The sequence below is a fragment of the Trachurus japonicus genome, chromosome 11 (assembly GCF_045865225.1).
Source record: "Trachurus japonicus isolate A0001 chromosome 11, Traja_1.0".
NCBI classification, from domain to species: Eukaryota; Metazoa; Chordata; class Actinopteri; order Carangiformes; family Carangidae; genus Trachurus; species Trachurus japonicus.
In genome coordinates this window covers 22,384,361-22,399,703 of record NC_140917.1, presented here as the reverse complement: position 1 = coordinate 22,399,703, position 15,343 = coordinate 22,384,361, and the positions used below count along the sequence as shown (strand labels likewise).

Sequence of the window (15,343 nt, the reverse complement as noted above, 5' to 3'; positions counted from 1 at the left end):
ACACCGCTAAACCAGCCACAATGAGAATCAAGAGCGCAAATTGAAATGGCAGAACACCCGTGATTATTTGCACATTCAGAGGCTTTCACTGCAATTTCACAACACTGAAGTGTTCTGGTCTTTTCAATTCTCCTGAAGACCTTCAATCGCAAAGGCTAGAAGAGGCACCACCGTACGTGGCAGTAGTCTATCTGTGTACTCTGAGCACACTGGAAAAAAAAAAAAAGAGTTTGCAATGAGGAACTGCAACATAATGACTTGTGTTTCATAACTCCATCTATTCTGAAGGCCAGGGAGATCCTGCTGAATGGAAACAAGACATTAAACATCACAATGTTTCTCCTTAAAGCCAAAAGAGCCAGAGTAAAAACTGTTACTGGAGCGGTTTTTTACGTTCTGTTGTTCTGGGAGGGATGTATGAAAGCAAAGTGAATGACTGAGTGAGGGAGGGTTAATGTGCAGGGGTTTGTCTGTATAGGTTTGAGTCTGATGGATTTCTTTCTGTGTGTGTGTTTGTGTATATGTGTGTGTGTGTGTGTGTGTGTGTGCGTGTCCTTCAGCATCTCTTTTCTGCATCTTGTTATCAAGCTTTCGTTTTACAAGTGTCTTACAGATGAGGTACTTATAATTACTCTCCATATGGTGGCATATGTTTTTATGAATATTCCTGTAGGTACCTGACTGTGTGTGTGGGTGTTTGCGTGTCGTGTGTCGTGTGTGCATCTGTGCAAGCTTGTGCCGGCATTACCGCCTCAACCCAGACGTGCATCAGCTGCTGGGTGTCCTGGCGCACCAGCTGGCACAAACTTAGGATGGCCTGCCGCTGCTCGTGGCTGGTGTAGGCCGAGTCGGTGAAATCCTCCGTCCGCTCCACCAGCGCCTCCAGCTGGCTGCCCATGCTCTCGGGCGGCATGGAGTATAGGTTCTCCCGCAGGCACTCCACGCTGGACTGCATGGGTGGAAAGTGAGGAAGTGAGGGAGGAAGAGGAGGAGGAGGAGGGTTGGGAATGGGGGAGAATGTGTGAGAGGATAGATGGGAAGTGACTGAAGCAGCAATACACGCAAGAGCTTTACTAACTGCCATGCTGAGGAGTAAAACATAATTTAATATCGTATTCAAAAGCACTTGACCTCATTATTTGATCAGTAGTGTAGAATATGGGTTTAGCCTTAGACTCACCTTGGGCCATCAAAGGGGCATAATAAATTCTTCAAAATAGTGTCTCAAGTACACAACCATAAAAGCGCCATTTATTAAATGGGGTGGGGGTGGGGGTGTCCTTTCCTCTACTTTCCTTCCAATGGAAAATGTGTCTTCAATATATTTTTTCCCCACATGTTCAATTTCTTCCATATGCCAGCGCACAAGGAGGAGAGAGATGATTAGTCAGACTGATGTAGGTTTAATGGTGATTCACACAATCGTATTAAGAGAAGTATAAAACAGATACATCCCATGTTGATTGTGTGAGTCACATCTGAAGCTGTTACAACAAGCGGTGAATGTAGTGTTAACGCTGCCACCGAGAATAAAAATGAAAGATAAAAATCGATACTCATTCAGAGCCGGAGCTGAAACCTTTCTCGAGTCTTGAACAGCAGGACACTTTGCTCACAAGAGGACCATTACCTAACTTCACAGCCCAACAAGCGCCAGACGAGCATCACTAATCTTGAGGTTTTTAACGTTCCATACTGCACCGACTTCTCGAGTCTTACCTTGAAGTCCTTGATGCCGTTGTAGATGCTGGCAGGAAGGATCTTGTTCTCCCCACAGCTCCGTGCCTCAGTGACTATCTCGATGACCTGCTCCAGGGCGCAGCGCATTCGGTGGAAAACGGCATCTTTGTTGATTCGCGCCGACTCGCAATCTGGGTGCCTCAGGCAAGTCTTGGGAAGGAATTCAATGCCAAATGTCAGAGCTCGTGGCCTCTTATACTTTCTTCAAAGTCAATCATTTCCAATGTTTTTCAAATACAATTATTCACTCCCCTTTGGATTTTTTTTTTTAGCTCTGTGTGACTTGCATACCAATGCCAATGACTGTGTGTGAGAAGCCTTGAAATTAAATAAACTTGAGAAGGCCTTAAATCTTTAAGCTTGAGATAAACCATCTATAAAAACTGCCCAGAGGTTCACCCACAGTTTACCTTGGAGGCTGTGAGGAGCATCATGGTGCATTTCTCCAGCACTGCTCTGGCTGCTGCCATCCGGGCTTTCTTCTTCTCATCCTTCAAGTCCTATAGTGTATGCACACGCACACACGCACGCACACACACACACACACACACAAGATGGTAATGGGTGGCTTTACTTCCGTTACAACTTCTTGGAACTCTCAGGGTGTCCGTGGGACATTAAAAATCAAAATTATTCAGTAAATCTCTTTCATGCTGGTATGAAGCAACACAAATGTGACTGATTCCGCTCCAAGTGTACACACACACACACACACACAGCAAACTTCCTACATTGATTGTCATTTAGTTAAAAGAGACAATACCAGAATAGGAGAAGATACAGTGTGTACTGTATGACCTGCTGCATCGCTCTCCCTGTACTCCAAACCGAAATAGACAGCTCGAATTAGGTAGATACGGGATTTGGATAAGGCAGCTGAATCAACTCCTCTCCCGGCACTTCGCCATAGATTACAAAGACGACGTGATTATCTGTCATTATTTTTGCCTCCGTGCTCGCCTGCTTCAATAGACGGAGATGGTAGATTTTCTAAAGGACTGTGTGCTTGTGGTAGTGCTAGTCTTTGTGCGTGCATGGGAGCGCATGAGTGGGAGTGAATACAATATTTAAAAAAAAAAAAGAAAAAGGGAGAGATAAAGAAAACAGGGTGGCAAATGAGGAGGGAGCATTAGCTGCAATGAGGAGCGTTGGAGAGAGACGTGATGTGTGTGTCAAAACACCAAACCCAGAAAGAGGGATGGTCGATCCTCCCCCCCTGTCTAGATATCGCAGCCGCTGCACTTTACATCAGCCTCTGCAGGCAAAGCGCTTTAGCTGCAGAGGCTGAATGTATGCATCAAAGTAGGATTAGCAGCATCTGACAGTACAAACTTAGAACCCCTAAGTTGGACTGTTTTTCTGAAGGTTTGAGCAGAAGTTTTGTTTTGCAAATTTGCTACAAATACACTGTAGTCACAATGGATTGCTGAGGGCATAGGTCAGTTCATGTCAATACTGAATCGTGATGTAAACAAATATATCTTTGCAGAATACGAGTCATAACAGACCTATGCATTACTTCCATGGAAGGAAAAAAATGGATTGGATCCACAGAGAAATAAGAAAACCTGACAAAAACAAGATGAGTTCGAGGGAAGCTTGTTTCTTCATTGTTTGATGTTTTTAGAAGCGTGAATATTTAATGCTTGAATTATTGATTTGTCCTGAGTTTCTCCACACATTCATAGTTCTGCAGGTTTCACAGCGTGACTCTCCACCATATTTATAAAATCACCGCTTGTTAGAGGATTACATTTACATGAATAAGCAAACTGTATTCAGCGTTGCAGAAACAAAAAGAGACAAATTACCACATGTTCGTGAACTAATGCAGATTTTTGCCAAGTTACACCACATACACACTTCACTTATTGAGAGTTATTGAAAGCGAGCACTTGAAACAGAAACGCAGAGAGTTGGTTTCCTTCACATGCTACTCACGTTCTGTCTGTCTCCTGTGAGGTGGGCAAACTCCACCATCTCGTTGCCAAACTGGCTGAAAATCTGTACAAATTCCTGGAAGGTGCTGACTCTTTCCAGATGGTCGAGGGTTACCAGGACCTGAGAGGAGCGACAACATCAGAGTGGTACTGTGAATGGCAACATATGGTTTGTGTTCTTCTAGTTCATTCACTGTAATGACCCACTTCTAACGTGTGCAGAATATCAGAAGGAGTGTGTGAAAATGCCCAAACTTCAGCAGGGCTTCATAAACCAGGAGTACATCCCTACTTTACATCGGAACCAATGATATCATTTATGGGACCCATGATGTTGAATCTGTTTCAACGTTTCTACACCGATTCTATTTCTGTGTTCATTTCGGTATCCCCCGTGATGCAGTTTTATCAATGACAGTTTAAAATAAAACCAGCAGATTAAGTGTTTCCTAACCTGCGTTTTAGTTAATAGTAGTCCATGTAGCTGCTAATTTAGCTGCCGGGGGGTAAGCTAGCTGGCAGCGGCGCTAACGTAGCAGCTTTTATCCACACCAGACAAAAAGGAGGAAGAGATGTAATTGTGTTTGCCAGTAATGGAGGACAGGGGGCTGTCGACTGCCTGTCCAAACGAGCCTAACCAGTCATGATTAGGCCCCCTGTTTCCATTCTTGGCTCAGTCTACAGCTACATCCATATCACACTGTCTGGCTTAAGAGGATAGCCAGGTACGATGGAGAGAGACTATCTCTGGCTCTGTGTTTTTTATGTGGCCGCTAAATGTGCTGCTTTCCTTCAATTACCTCCAGAGTACTCCTTCAGAGAGCCAGTGCTTATCTGTCAGGGAATAAAGGACTCAGGATGGGGTTTTGCTAAGGTTTGTGTGTATTTGTGTGTGAACAACTGTGTGTGTGTGTGTGTGTGTGCAAAAGAAACTAAGGAAGATATTTGAATGCCTCACCTTGTTCCGTGATGTGATTATCTGTTTGATGACGATGCGGTCGGCCAGGACCAGGACTTTAGTGACGGAAGAGAGGAGCAAGCGTGCAGCTTTCACCATCCCTGTCCTATCACTGAACACTGTGACACGTTCGTCTGGCTGGGGCGGCAAAGCTGCTCCTACATCTGTCAGCTGGGCTATGGCATCACCTGAGAGAGGAAAGAGAAAGTAACGGCTTTTGCGGACTTGTATTATGTAGAAAAAAAGAACAATGAGATTCAGTTCGATGAGACCAGTGGTTTGCTTTTTTTTTTCCTAAAAACAACAAATGGGTGAGAGGGAGTGCAGTTTATGCGAAAGAGTTCATTTTGAAGTGAAAGTAGAATATGATTTTGTTGGGCTGGAAGACTTTCTGTTTAACTGTTTGACAATTCAGAAAGAGTCGTCTCCCTGTTGGGGATGCAGACCCAGAACATGCTGGAGGGTTTACATATCCCATCTGGCCTGAGAGTGCTTTGGGAGCCCCCAGGAAGGGCTGCAGGATGTGGCTGAGCAGAAGGACCTTTAGGCTGCTTTGCTTTTCCTGCTGCCACTGAGATGTGGATCCTGATTAGAGGCAGAGAATGAAAAGCGTGGCTGGTCAACTGAATTTTGTAAATGCCCTCTAAGTTAGTTCAGACTCTGAGACACACCATGTCATAATGATCTTCCGCTCTGCCAATCTTCACCTCTGGGAGAACATATTGTCCTGGACAGAAAGAGACACAACCGGCCTATATTCAGCACAGTGGTATGACAGCTATGCCAACCTGACCTAAACACAAGTGGCATGCTCTGTGGGTGGCGTGAGCCATTTCTGGAGAGAGACAACTTAGGCCCCCAAACACACTTGGCAACAATCCCAGAGCAAATTCATACATGGAATAGAAAGGCAAAAATATAAAGTCAAATGTTTCCCTTTTTTTTTCTTACCAACCTGCTCACATTAGTCCCAAAATCTTTATCTTTCAAAGTCTTTATTTAGGGGCTGAAAATCCATCACCAGAATAGACCCTATCAAGAGGAAAATGTTCAGAGTGCAAGAGAGCAAGAGAGAGAAATCTCAGAGAGGAGAGTGAAAGGGAGATAGGTCTCCATTGGGTCATGCAGTTTGGCTGTCTATTTGGTTTGGCTGGTCCTTTAAAAGAAGCAGCGCAGACAAACTGATTGCATCCGACAGGCTGCTTTTCAGTGCCAGCTCCGCTAACCAGTTAAAGCATCGAGGCCTGGCTCACAAAGAACGCTGCACAGCCCCTGTGACACGAGCAGGGCAGAAAGCAGAGGCTAGTTCACCCCTCTCCAATGGGCGCCCTCAATCCCAGAATATAAATTGTACGGATTATAGATTCCCATAACCTTAAATGAAATACAGAAATCCCTTATTCATTGTCAAAATGTTCACAGAACCTTCTGTGTCCTTGATTGTGTATTTGTAAAGCCCTTTTGACTAATCTATTTCCCTCTGCCTGTAAATCCACATGTAAACTAGGATGTCAACACTCACATGCTGTATCTGCTATGAATTTATCTTGAGTGTAACCACTGTCGTGACTCTTTATGAAGGAGAAAGAGCAAGGAAGACAGAAATCACACAAATGTGAGAATGACACTGAGAGACTGAGTGAAAGAGACAGAGACAGAGATCCAACACAGATTGCCTTCACTGACCTGCCTCATTGGATCTCCCCACCGCTCCGATGATGGGTAGCATCTAATTAAACTAGTGCTTTCAGCCTGCCTTTATTTCATTCATTACAGCACACAAGGCTGAAGCCTGCCTGATTAAACTCTCCCCACGGCTAGGTATTAGAGAAAATGTCAATCCTTCACTAACTAGCCCTTCTCTTTCTCCCAGAGACTTAAAGAATATTAAAAGACTTTTCTTTTTTATCCCTGAAGATGTCTCCATCATTTTTTAAATATGGACACAGACGAGACAAAAAGTTCTTCTTTTCTTTTAAATCAGGGAGCGGTTGTACTTCAAGAGAAGCGCGAGGGAAAACTGTGAAAACACCTCCCTAAGAGGAAAGTGAGAACTGGAATAAATTAGTCACAGTGGGTAACACACAACTAGACATTTGCACACGCACACACACACACCAATACACTTCACTTGGCCTCACCTACACACATACATTCACATGCATGTTTTCTCATCGGTCTATTCTCCTCCTCCCACCAGTGCTCTCTTTGTCTGAGTTTTAGCTGCTTTACAAATCAGCACTGTGCAGAGATTAAACACTTTGCTACACAAACAGCCCCCCCCCCCAACATAAACCTATTATCACAGTGTTGCGTCTAAACTCTTATCCAGTGTGATATTGTTTCCGGTCTGCTCTGTAGAAGGTTAAATGAGCTCCTTGTTTTGCTGGATAAGAACTAAGTTGCCAGCTATACAGAAATGCTTTCCCAAGCAAGATCTGGCAAACATCTAAACACAGGGATGTAAAAAAAGTTCACTGACGCATTTCATGAGTGTGTATTTTTACGCCTTAAATAGAATACAAAATTTTCACAACAGAAAATGTTACGAGTAATTTCACCTTTTCTTTCTGAGTTTCAGTAAAAGCTGACAGCCCTATAAGATCCACACCATCTTGTGTCCTCACACTCCTTAAAACGTACATAAAAAAATAGGATGGCGTAGTCTTAACTATTTCCTGATCTTGTTTAATTATTTTAACATTTTATCTGCCCTGCAAGAGCACTTATATTGTTTTATTTATTTATAAACTCATTTGTATTGTGCTTTTGCATCTGAATTTGTTTGTACTTTTACTGTCTTTTTGGGCACAGTGCCACCGACTGTGGACTTTTGATCGATTGTGGGTTGTGTGACCTCAGAGGGAGGGGGGTTTGCATGGGGGTTTTTTTCCCTCTTTTGTTCTTTTTTCTGTGGTATTTTATCTGTAAAGCACTTTGTGCATTTGCTTGAAAAGTGCTATATAAATAAAATTATTATTATTATTATTAAAACCCCTGAAACTCTCTCTGCCTCTGTTGTTGTTTCTCTGTTTGTGCACCTGAAGTATCCATCCATCCATGCAGGTTAACTTTGCGGGTTCAGCTCCTGCTGCAGCCTCTTGTGGTCAACACTACACCCCAGACTAGACTGCCAGTATTTCTCCTGTCTTGAATGATTCAGTGCAGGTAGGAAACTGCAGAAATGAAAGTTTTAAACTCCACACAGAAGATTCAAACCCCGGAGAAAATAAGGAGCCCTGGCCTTAGCCTTAACACTTTACACAGAAGAACTCTATGAGTCAGTGAATAGCGAGAAAACTACGACTGCTTCATTTTGCCAACAGCCTGATACTGAAGCCTTTCCATCAGAATCTATTATGCAGTGCTTTCCAGTCTGCCACGGGCATATTCATTCCCTCATTCCTCACAGCACCCTTGGGTGAAGAAACACCTTTTTTAAACCTTTACTACCAACCTAATAACAACAATGTCTTTAGAGCACTCTGAAGGTCCTCTGGTGTAACACTCTCTGACAGCCGGGCTGTCCAGACTAATCGAAACCTGCTAAAATCTGATAACACCAAGAGCCTGAAGGTGATGCCTCCTGATGCTTTATGAAACTGTCACAGTTTGTCTAAGCAAATCAGCACTGATGAAGAGACAATAAGTGAGCTTGTAAAGGCTGACCTGCTCTGACTGCCTCTATGGCCACTTTTGAACATCATAAAGCAGAGAGGTGTTTACGAGGGTGGGATACAGTGGCCACTCTGAAGAAGCCTTTATGACGAAGAACCCTTTTACAGCTTAAATTTGTGACCACAAAATAAGCCGCCATCCAAAAGAGAAACACTTGACAGGGTGTTAAAGTTTAAGTGCAGCAATTCAGAGAAATGTCAAGAGCATAATGAGATCCAGCCAAACGGAGCCCACCTGCTCTGCGTGCCTCGAAGCAGGCTTGCCCCATCTCATCCTTCAGCTCATGGTTCTCTGCAGCGATGGCTTCTCCGACGGCGACGAACCGTCCCACTGCCACGCTCACAGCCTGACCCACCCTGTGTATGGCAGCCAGGGTGCGCTCAGACTTCTTTGGCTTGTCTTTGTGGTTGATCAGCGTGGTGATCTACAGGAAAGTGTGGAGGAAGAAGAGGGGAAAACAGAATGTTATTTATGGGTGAAAAAAATAAATCCATGTTATCGCCTGTGTTTTGTTTTTTTTTTGTGAGAAAAACATCAACTCTAAATCATAATGGCAAGGATGCATTTAAAAAAAAAAAAAAGAAACCTGAGGTAAGCTCCAAGTTCCTTAAACACACGGTCTTAAAAAAATGATGCGCTCCAGGCCAAGGCTATATAATTATTCTGGGATGATAGCAAGAAGACGGAAAAAATAAAATTCCAGGGCCGACAACAGTATGCAATAACAAACTGAGGAAAAGCAGCAGCCTCACATTTAATGTACGAGGCTGGAACAAGATGCTGTTTGATAAATGATTAAACAATTAATTGATCGTCAGAACAGGCCGACCGACGTATTTCAGCATCAATGGAATGCTGAAATTTCTCAGAGGAGGTAAAAAGCAAGACAATCAAGCATCTCTGGTATTCTCTGCTGTACCTGGAATGGTTAAGTAATGTCTAAGAACTTATCCACTGACTCATCGAAGCCTGGAGAGAAGATAAACGAACACAAAAGTTGCGTTGTATCAAACTAGAATCAGAGCTCCTTGTTTCAGCAGTGAAAGTATGCTGTGATGATATCCAAACAGCATCTTTGATAAGAGAGTATATTGAGTCTGGAGCACGTAGAGCCTTTGCTTATCTGGAGAGAGGAGTTTCCTGCCAGCACAGCTACAAGTGGAGATAACATTTTGGGATACAGCACAAGGATAATCTGCTAAACGGAGAGAAAACATGTCTCTATGGCACAAACCCACGCGACCGACATCGCTCAATACACACACAGCATTTCATAAAATGTGAAAGAGGAACAGTGACAGACGGACAAGATGGGAAAGACACGCATGTCCTCGGCAACGTATACAAGACAAGTCACGCACACACACACACACAAAAAACTCAGGTGGGGCTGCTTAGCGATAATTGAGGGCATCAATTATGTATGGGTACAGCCAATTATCATCAATTATTTATTGATTTCTTCCACTCTCCCCAGCTGTTATCATTGTGTGTGTGTGTGTGTGTGTATGTGTGTGTTGTGTGTGTGTTAAACCATTTAGGTCAAGCAATGGTGGGTGGTGATTTTAATTGGCCCACAGCTACAGGTGGTCCAAGTGGGGAACATTTTACAGTGAAGGCTTTCCAGGCTACAACACTGCTGCTCCTGCTGATCATAGATGGTTGTTTAAATGAGCAGCATCCTGACAGATAAATGTAACACACATTTAATCCTCAGCTGTCATGAAAAGGGGGTCGGGACAGGAACAGATCAGCACCTGATCACTTAAAAAGGTTTAAATATCATCAGGAAACTGGCATCAGCCTCTACAAGACACTGTGTTTTTTCCACAACAGTTAGTTAGTTGCTCAACATATGGTTTTGTTCATGAATATTCATGTCTTCACCACCCCTGACCAACCATCTCCTCCTTACTGTGAGCACCACAATGCTAAAGCTTGAATTAGGCCGAGTCAGCAAACTTCCTGAGCTGCTGCCCTATGAGACGTGACCCACATTAAAACTGTACATCGCATACCATCCCCCCTGATGGTCTTGTCAAGTATCTCTGTGTTGTAGAGTTCTGCAAACAGATTTTTTGGACGCAGTGAATTTTCAATATTTTCACTTTCTGATTTTCCATCTTCAAATTGCTGAGAAATTTGAAAATAATTGGGACTGAGTGATAAAAACAGACATGCTGCCTGATTTGGTATGAACTCTACACGACACGCAAATGTAGCTTCTGAATTGCTGCTTTTCTTGTGGCAGGGAATTAAAAATCTAAATTAAATCAAATTTAAAAATACTGGTTTCAAAAAAGAGGCAAAGTGTAGATATCACATCAAATGTAGCACATTAAATATGAGTAACTGAGAGATGAATAGATACTGAAAACAACCAGTACTTGCAGCCCTAAAAGTTGTGATGGTGGTTTGGTTCAATCATTATACTTTTACAGTGCTCATCGTGGATTAATCATTAAACATGCAGCCAGTACAGCTCTTTTGTATAAAAACACATTAACTGTCAAGTATTGACTTTTGGTGACGATGAAAAAAACACTTTGAAATTGAATCATGCAGGGCAGAAAAGCATATACAAGAAAATGAAGCTGCTTGTTCGGTTCAACATCATGCAGAATTTATTACCCAATCACACATCCAACACAAAAAGTTACGATGGACAAAAATGCTCAGAAGCATGATGAAACACTGGAGCTGTGAGAATATATATGTCAGTATCAGATCGTAAATTGCACTGGCTGCTCTGGTGAGAACTTGAAGATGCTTCAATGTCACGAACACATGGTTGAAATAAATGTACGACAACACTGCTGCTGCTGCGCCTCCTCTTTACTCTCTGCTACAGCTCTGTCAGTATCCATCTGACTGTGTCACCATTTTTCTCTGCAGCGGTGAAATAAGTTGTACAAGTTTTCTCCTGCTGTTTTTTTCCCTGACAGACTATTGTTCTGTAGCGGGATCACGCCCCTGAAAGTGCTCGTGAAGCACTTCTATTGGCCCGTCACTCACCACTTAATGCATCACTCGATCTTTATTATCACAGTGTGAGAGCTCCACTTCCTGCGGACCCCCTGACTCATCCACACAGAGGAGGATACTCCTTTGAAAACACCAACGCTGGGCTGCCTGGGCATTATGGAGCCTAATAGAGTGAATTAGGGCACTGTGAAACATGATCCACACCCTCAGAATAAAAGAGAGGTCTATCATCAGGTGGTGTTCAGGTTACACGAAACACCTGATTAACATTCCTGTGACGTAAAGTATGTGTTTCTGATGCCATTGTCCTCAAGTCCTCCGCTTTTGAGAGGAAGCGAGCCTGTAGAGTGTGTGCATCTGTGTCGCTGCACAAACAGAGCGGACCATCTGAAAAAGAAGCCGCCGCTCTCACAAAAGAGAGGAGACGGAGGGAGAAAGTGACGGAAACAGACCCGCATAAGAGGCAGACGGGGGGGAAACGGAAGAAGGTCGAAAGTGACAGGGAGTGAAAACCTAATTACGGATCTTCCTGTGTGAAAAGGCCTCCTCTGCTCTGCAACAGCTGACGAGGGCAAAGTTAGTTCAACAACTTTAAGACGGCCGGTCTGTGAAAGACAAACAGAGAGAAATAGTCCCTGTGAATTACAAAGAGGGAGAGCAGAGAACACCCGCTGCCTGGGATTTCCTGCATCGGGGGAAACTCTACTTTATGCAGTTCACTTAATTTACAATTCAATGCATCGTATTGAATGATTGGATTTTTACACATGGTGAGAGCAGCCAAGAATACAATTATAATTTTAACCCTGAAGCTCACGATCGGTAATTAATTGTCTTGTTAGCCCAGGATAACAAATTAATTTTTATGATAATGTATTCATTATCTTCTTATCTCATTATTCAGAGAAATCAATTCCTAATATGAGGATGTGGCCTAAATGGTGAACTAGATGGAAAATATACACTCAAGTTACCATCTCATTAGCTGAAGTACAATCTAATATCATGTATTAGATAAGCTGCATTAAGTCTCATTTTGTTGAGGCAGTTTTGGACAAAAATTGACATTTTCAGAGTCTGATTTTCAGGTCTATTCTGCCACCACTGGTGGCATGGTGGAGCAGTGGTTTTCCCAGTGGGTCCCCACCTCAGTTGAGTGTAAACTTCATTCACATGAAAATACTAAAGGATCTCCTTTAACAACAAAAGTTAAACTTCACATGTTTTTTTAATGCTAAAACAACAAAAGCCAGAAAAGAGCTCTGAAGAAAGAGTTACATTAATGGCTAATGATTGAATATCTGAACCTGTAAACTATAGATATGATTATCATTTGCTACAAGGTGCTCTCAGACCAGAGCTTTTGCCATCTAACTGTATATTTCACTGTAGGTTAATCTTTCAAATGTCTCTTCTTGGTTCATTCCTCAGCTCTGTTTCACACACACCCTCTCTATAACAGGCTGCTGTGCTCTGCTGCACTCCAGCAGTGTTTGAATGCCAATGAGCATTAGCAGCTAAGTAGCACCCAGCCCAAAGCCTCCAAAGCCCACCAAGGATTTACATGATATGAAATCCATGAAATAAGCACAAACGTTGCTTTAGATGCAAAGTTGGACCTCCAACTGATGTGTGTATTGACAGGACGAGCTGCACGCACCTAGTTGTTATAAATTAACAATTTTTTTTCTTATCACAGATATTGCAAATGTCAATTATGGCACTGAGCTTAGATATAACATTCTTTATGAGTGAAAGAATAAGTGTCACATGGTGATTTCAATCCAGCTTCCATTGTTTTCAGTAAACTTAAAGCAGAATAACTCATGAATTGGTCTCATGTTCGAAAATAAATACAAAAGCAAATACTTAATGACTTAATAAGTATGTCCCCATTACTTCTCTGGATTCCTATGACAAATGTCATACAATACTCTTATGTCTGTGATCAAAAGAAAAACTCTTCACACTTCTGTGTAACATCACAATGTGTCAGTTTCTCTTTTCCACTCACACTGGAGCAGAGCAGAGGCTCGTTGTCCTTCTTGTCACTTTCTCTCCCGGTACACAACCAGTCAATTCTCAACTGTTCACCCCTCATCTCTTTGTTGTCCATAATTAGGAGGACAATTACAGGGCCATAAAAAAAGCACATGAACAGCTTAATGCGGGCAGCACAATACAGGAACCGAGCCCACCCATTGGTTAGCAGGAAATCTAGACTAACACCTCAAGGACACAGTGACTGACTATAAATCAGCGGGTAACAAAAGCTGGAAACATTTGTGGCTGCCTCCCATGGCTACTGACGGAGTTCCACTGAATGGCAATGCCTGGGGAAAGTATGGTGTTATCATCAGAGTCGATCTCTCTCTCTCTCTCTCTCTCTTTCTCTGTCTGTTTCTATTTCTCGATTGTTGTACAATTGTATGAACTATAAATGTGGAAAGAAATGAGCATGTTTGTGGAAGAAAAAATCCAAACAAATCAACTCCGGGCCTTTTTTTTTCTCTCCAGTGGTGGCAAATTTGAATCACTCTCGTCATTTAATAACTGCATGAAAAATAAATAATACCAGCAAGATAAAAGTGAGTGTGAACAGGCTAATCCTGAGGCTTGAAGGTTTTTTTTAAAAATTATTATTAAAAGCACACTGTAACCATTCATCATGATAATTGCTTGCTTGACAAGTGTTATGCTGCCCTGATTATTTGTCTAATTTATATCTGATTCTTTGTGAGCTCTACTTGGCTCGCTGACGAAAGTAACAGCTCAAGTTGGGCTTTTATGAAGAAAAAATAGTTTATATCAGAAATAGAATTTAAGCAAAAGAACAAACATTTCATTCATCCATTAGCAGTCAGGCACAGGGTGTCATCCATCCAGCTATGGTGACGACACAGTTCATCTTTGGTTCATGCATACTGTATGTGTGCACAGATACTACTTCTGCACTGCATGTTTGGATAACTTTTGTGTACAGGCAGGGAATAATTGCACAGCGTGAAGAGAGGGAGACAAGGCGGAGAGAAACAAAAAGGGAAGTTTACGCCTCGGTCTGTGTTTACTTGCTGATCAAATGAAACTGTCAGCATTATTTTGTCTGCGTGAGTTCCCCCCGTTTGTCCTTGCTAATATGAAAAAGAGAAGTCTCTCCATCTGTGGTAACTTTGCAAGCCTCCTGGTTCTGCATGTGTCTCGGATCTTTTTTCTCATTACACAAACTCTGCAACATATGGATCACTTTGTTAAAGCAAGCAGGGATAAGGAACACTTCCAGGTCTCATTTCAACCCATTACGGCACAAAGGGATCATTGCTGTGGGTTGGAGAACTGCACCCAAAAGGACAGTCTGGATGTTCGTCTTAATCTGTGTGGATTTCTCCTGCAGGTTTTGCCTTCCACATAATCTGAACTGTGGTGCCCTTGAACAGAAAAAAAAAAAAGTCTGTTAGGCCTTTATTGATGCAAGGCGAGATGTTGCTGGATTTTCGCAGGGGACTTTGAGGGGGGGGAGAACATAAGAGGGAAAGGATGAAAGTCGCACTGAACATGCACTTTAATGGGCGAGCAAATTCCTTCCAAATTGGCCAAGCAGACGGGAGTTCGATGCTGCACTGATCGAAAGCCAGACTGGAGAAGTGATACGAGGAGATGAAAAGAGAAACAAGGGAGTTGGATTTAAAGAAAAGAGGTGAAAAGGGAGAGAGCGAGCGCATGTAAAGAATAGGATACCTACATCGCACTTTACTTGGCCTCATTTCTCACTGCGTATGTGGCATCATCCTTCTCTCTTTCAAACTTCCCTCCCTTGTGACTTCAGCGGTCTCTGTCCTTCTCTCCTACCTTCATCCACCTCTCCTCTAGCAGTCTTCTTCTCTGGGCAGTACGTGATTCAAGTGTGTCCTTACTGCAGTATAGTTAAGTGTCTTACACTACAGTAACAGCTTGTGATGTTTAAGCTGGATCCTTTGGGGTATACTGTAAAAAAGCATGTGTGCACAGAACAGCAGAAATAAGAAAGAGCAGGGCTGCAGCACCA

The 15,343-nt window shown here is 42.8% G+C and overlaps 1 protein-coding gene across 2 annotated transcripts in view; it reads right to left on the bottom strand.

The window, feature by feature from the left end:
* ctnnal1 (catenin (cadherin-associated protein), alpha-like 1) overlaps positions 1-15,343 on the bottom strand; it is a 46,740-nt gene that overhangs the window by 11,600 nt on the left and 19,797 nt on the right. For both annotated transcript variants that reach the window (XM_085791844.1, XM_085791845.1), the window contains exons 2-7: positions 8,551-8,740; positions 4,639-4,826; positions 3,682-3,801; positions 2,151-2,240; positions 1,720-1,890; positions 749-949 (exon numbers count right to left, since the gene is read on the bottom strand). In XM_085791844.1, the coding sequence (XP_085647970.1) occupies positions 749-949; positions 1,720-1,890; positions 2,151-2,240; positions 3,682-3,801; positions 4,639-4,826; positions 8,551-8,740 (960 nt within the window). The remainder of the gene's footprint in view (positions 1-748; positions 950-1,719; positions 1,891-2,150; positions 2,241-3,681; positions 3,802-4,638; positions 4,827-8,550; positions 8,741-15,343) is intronic.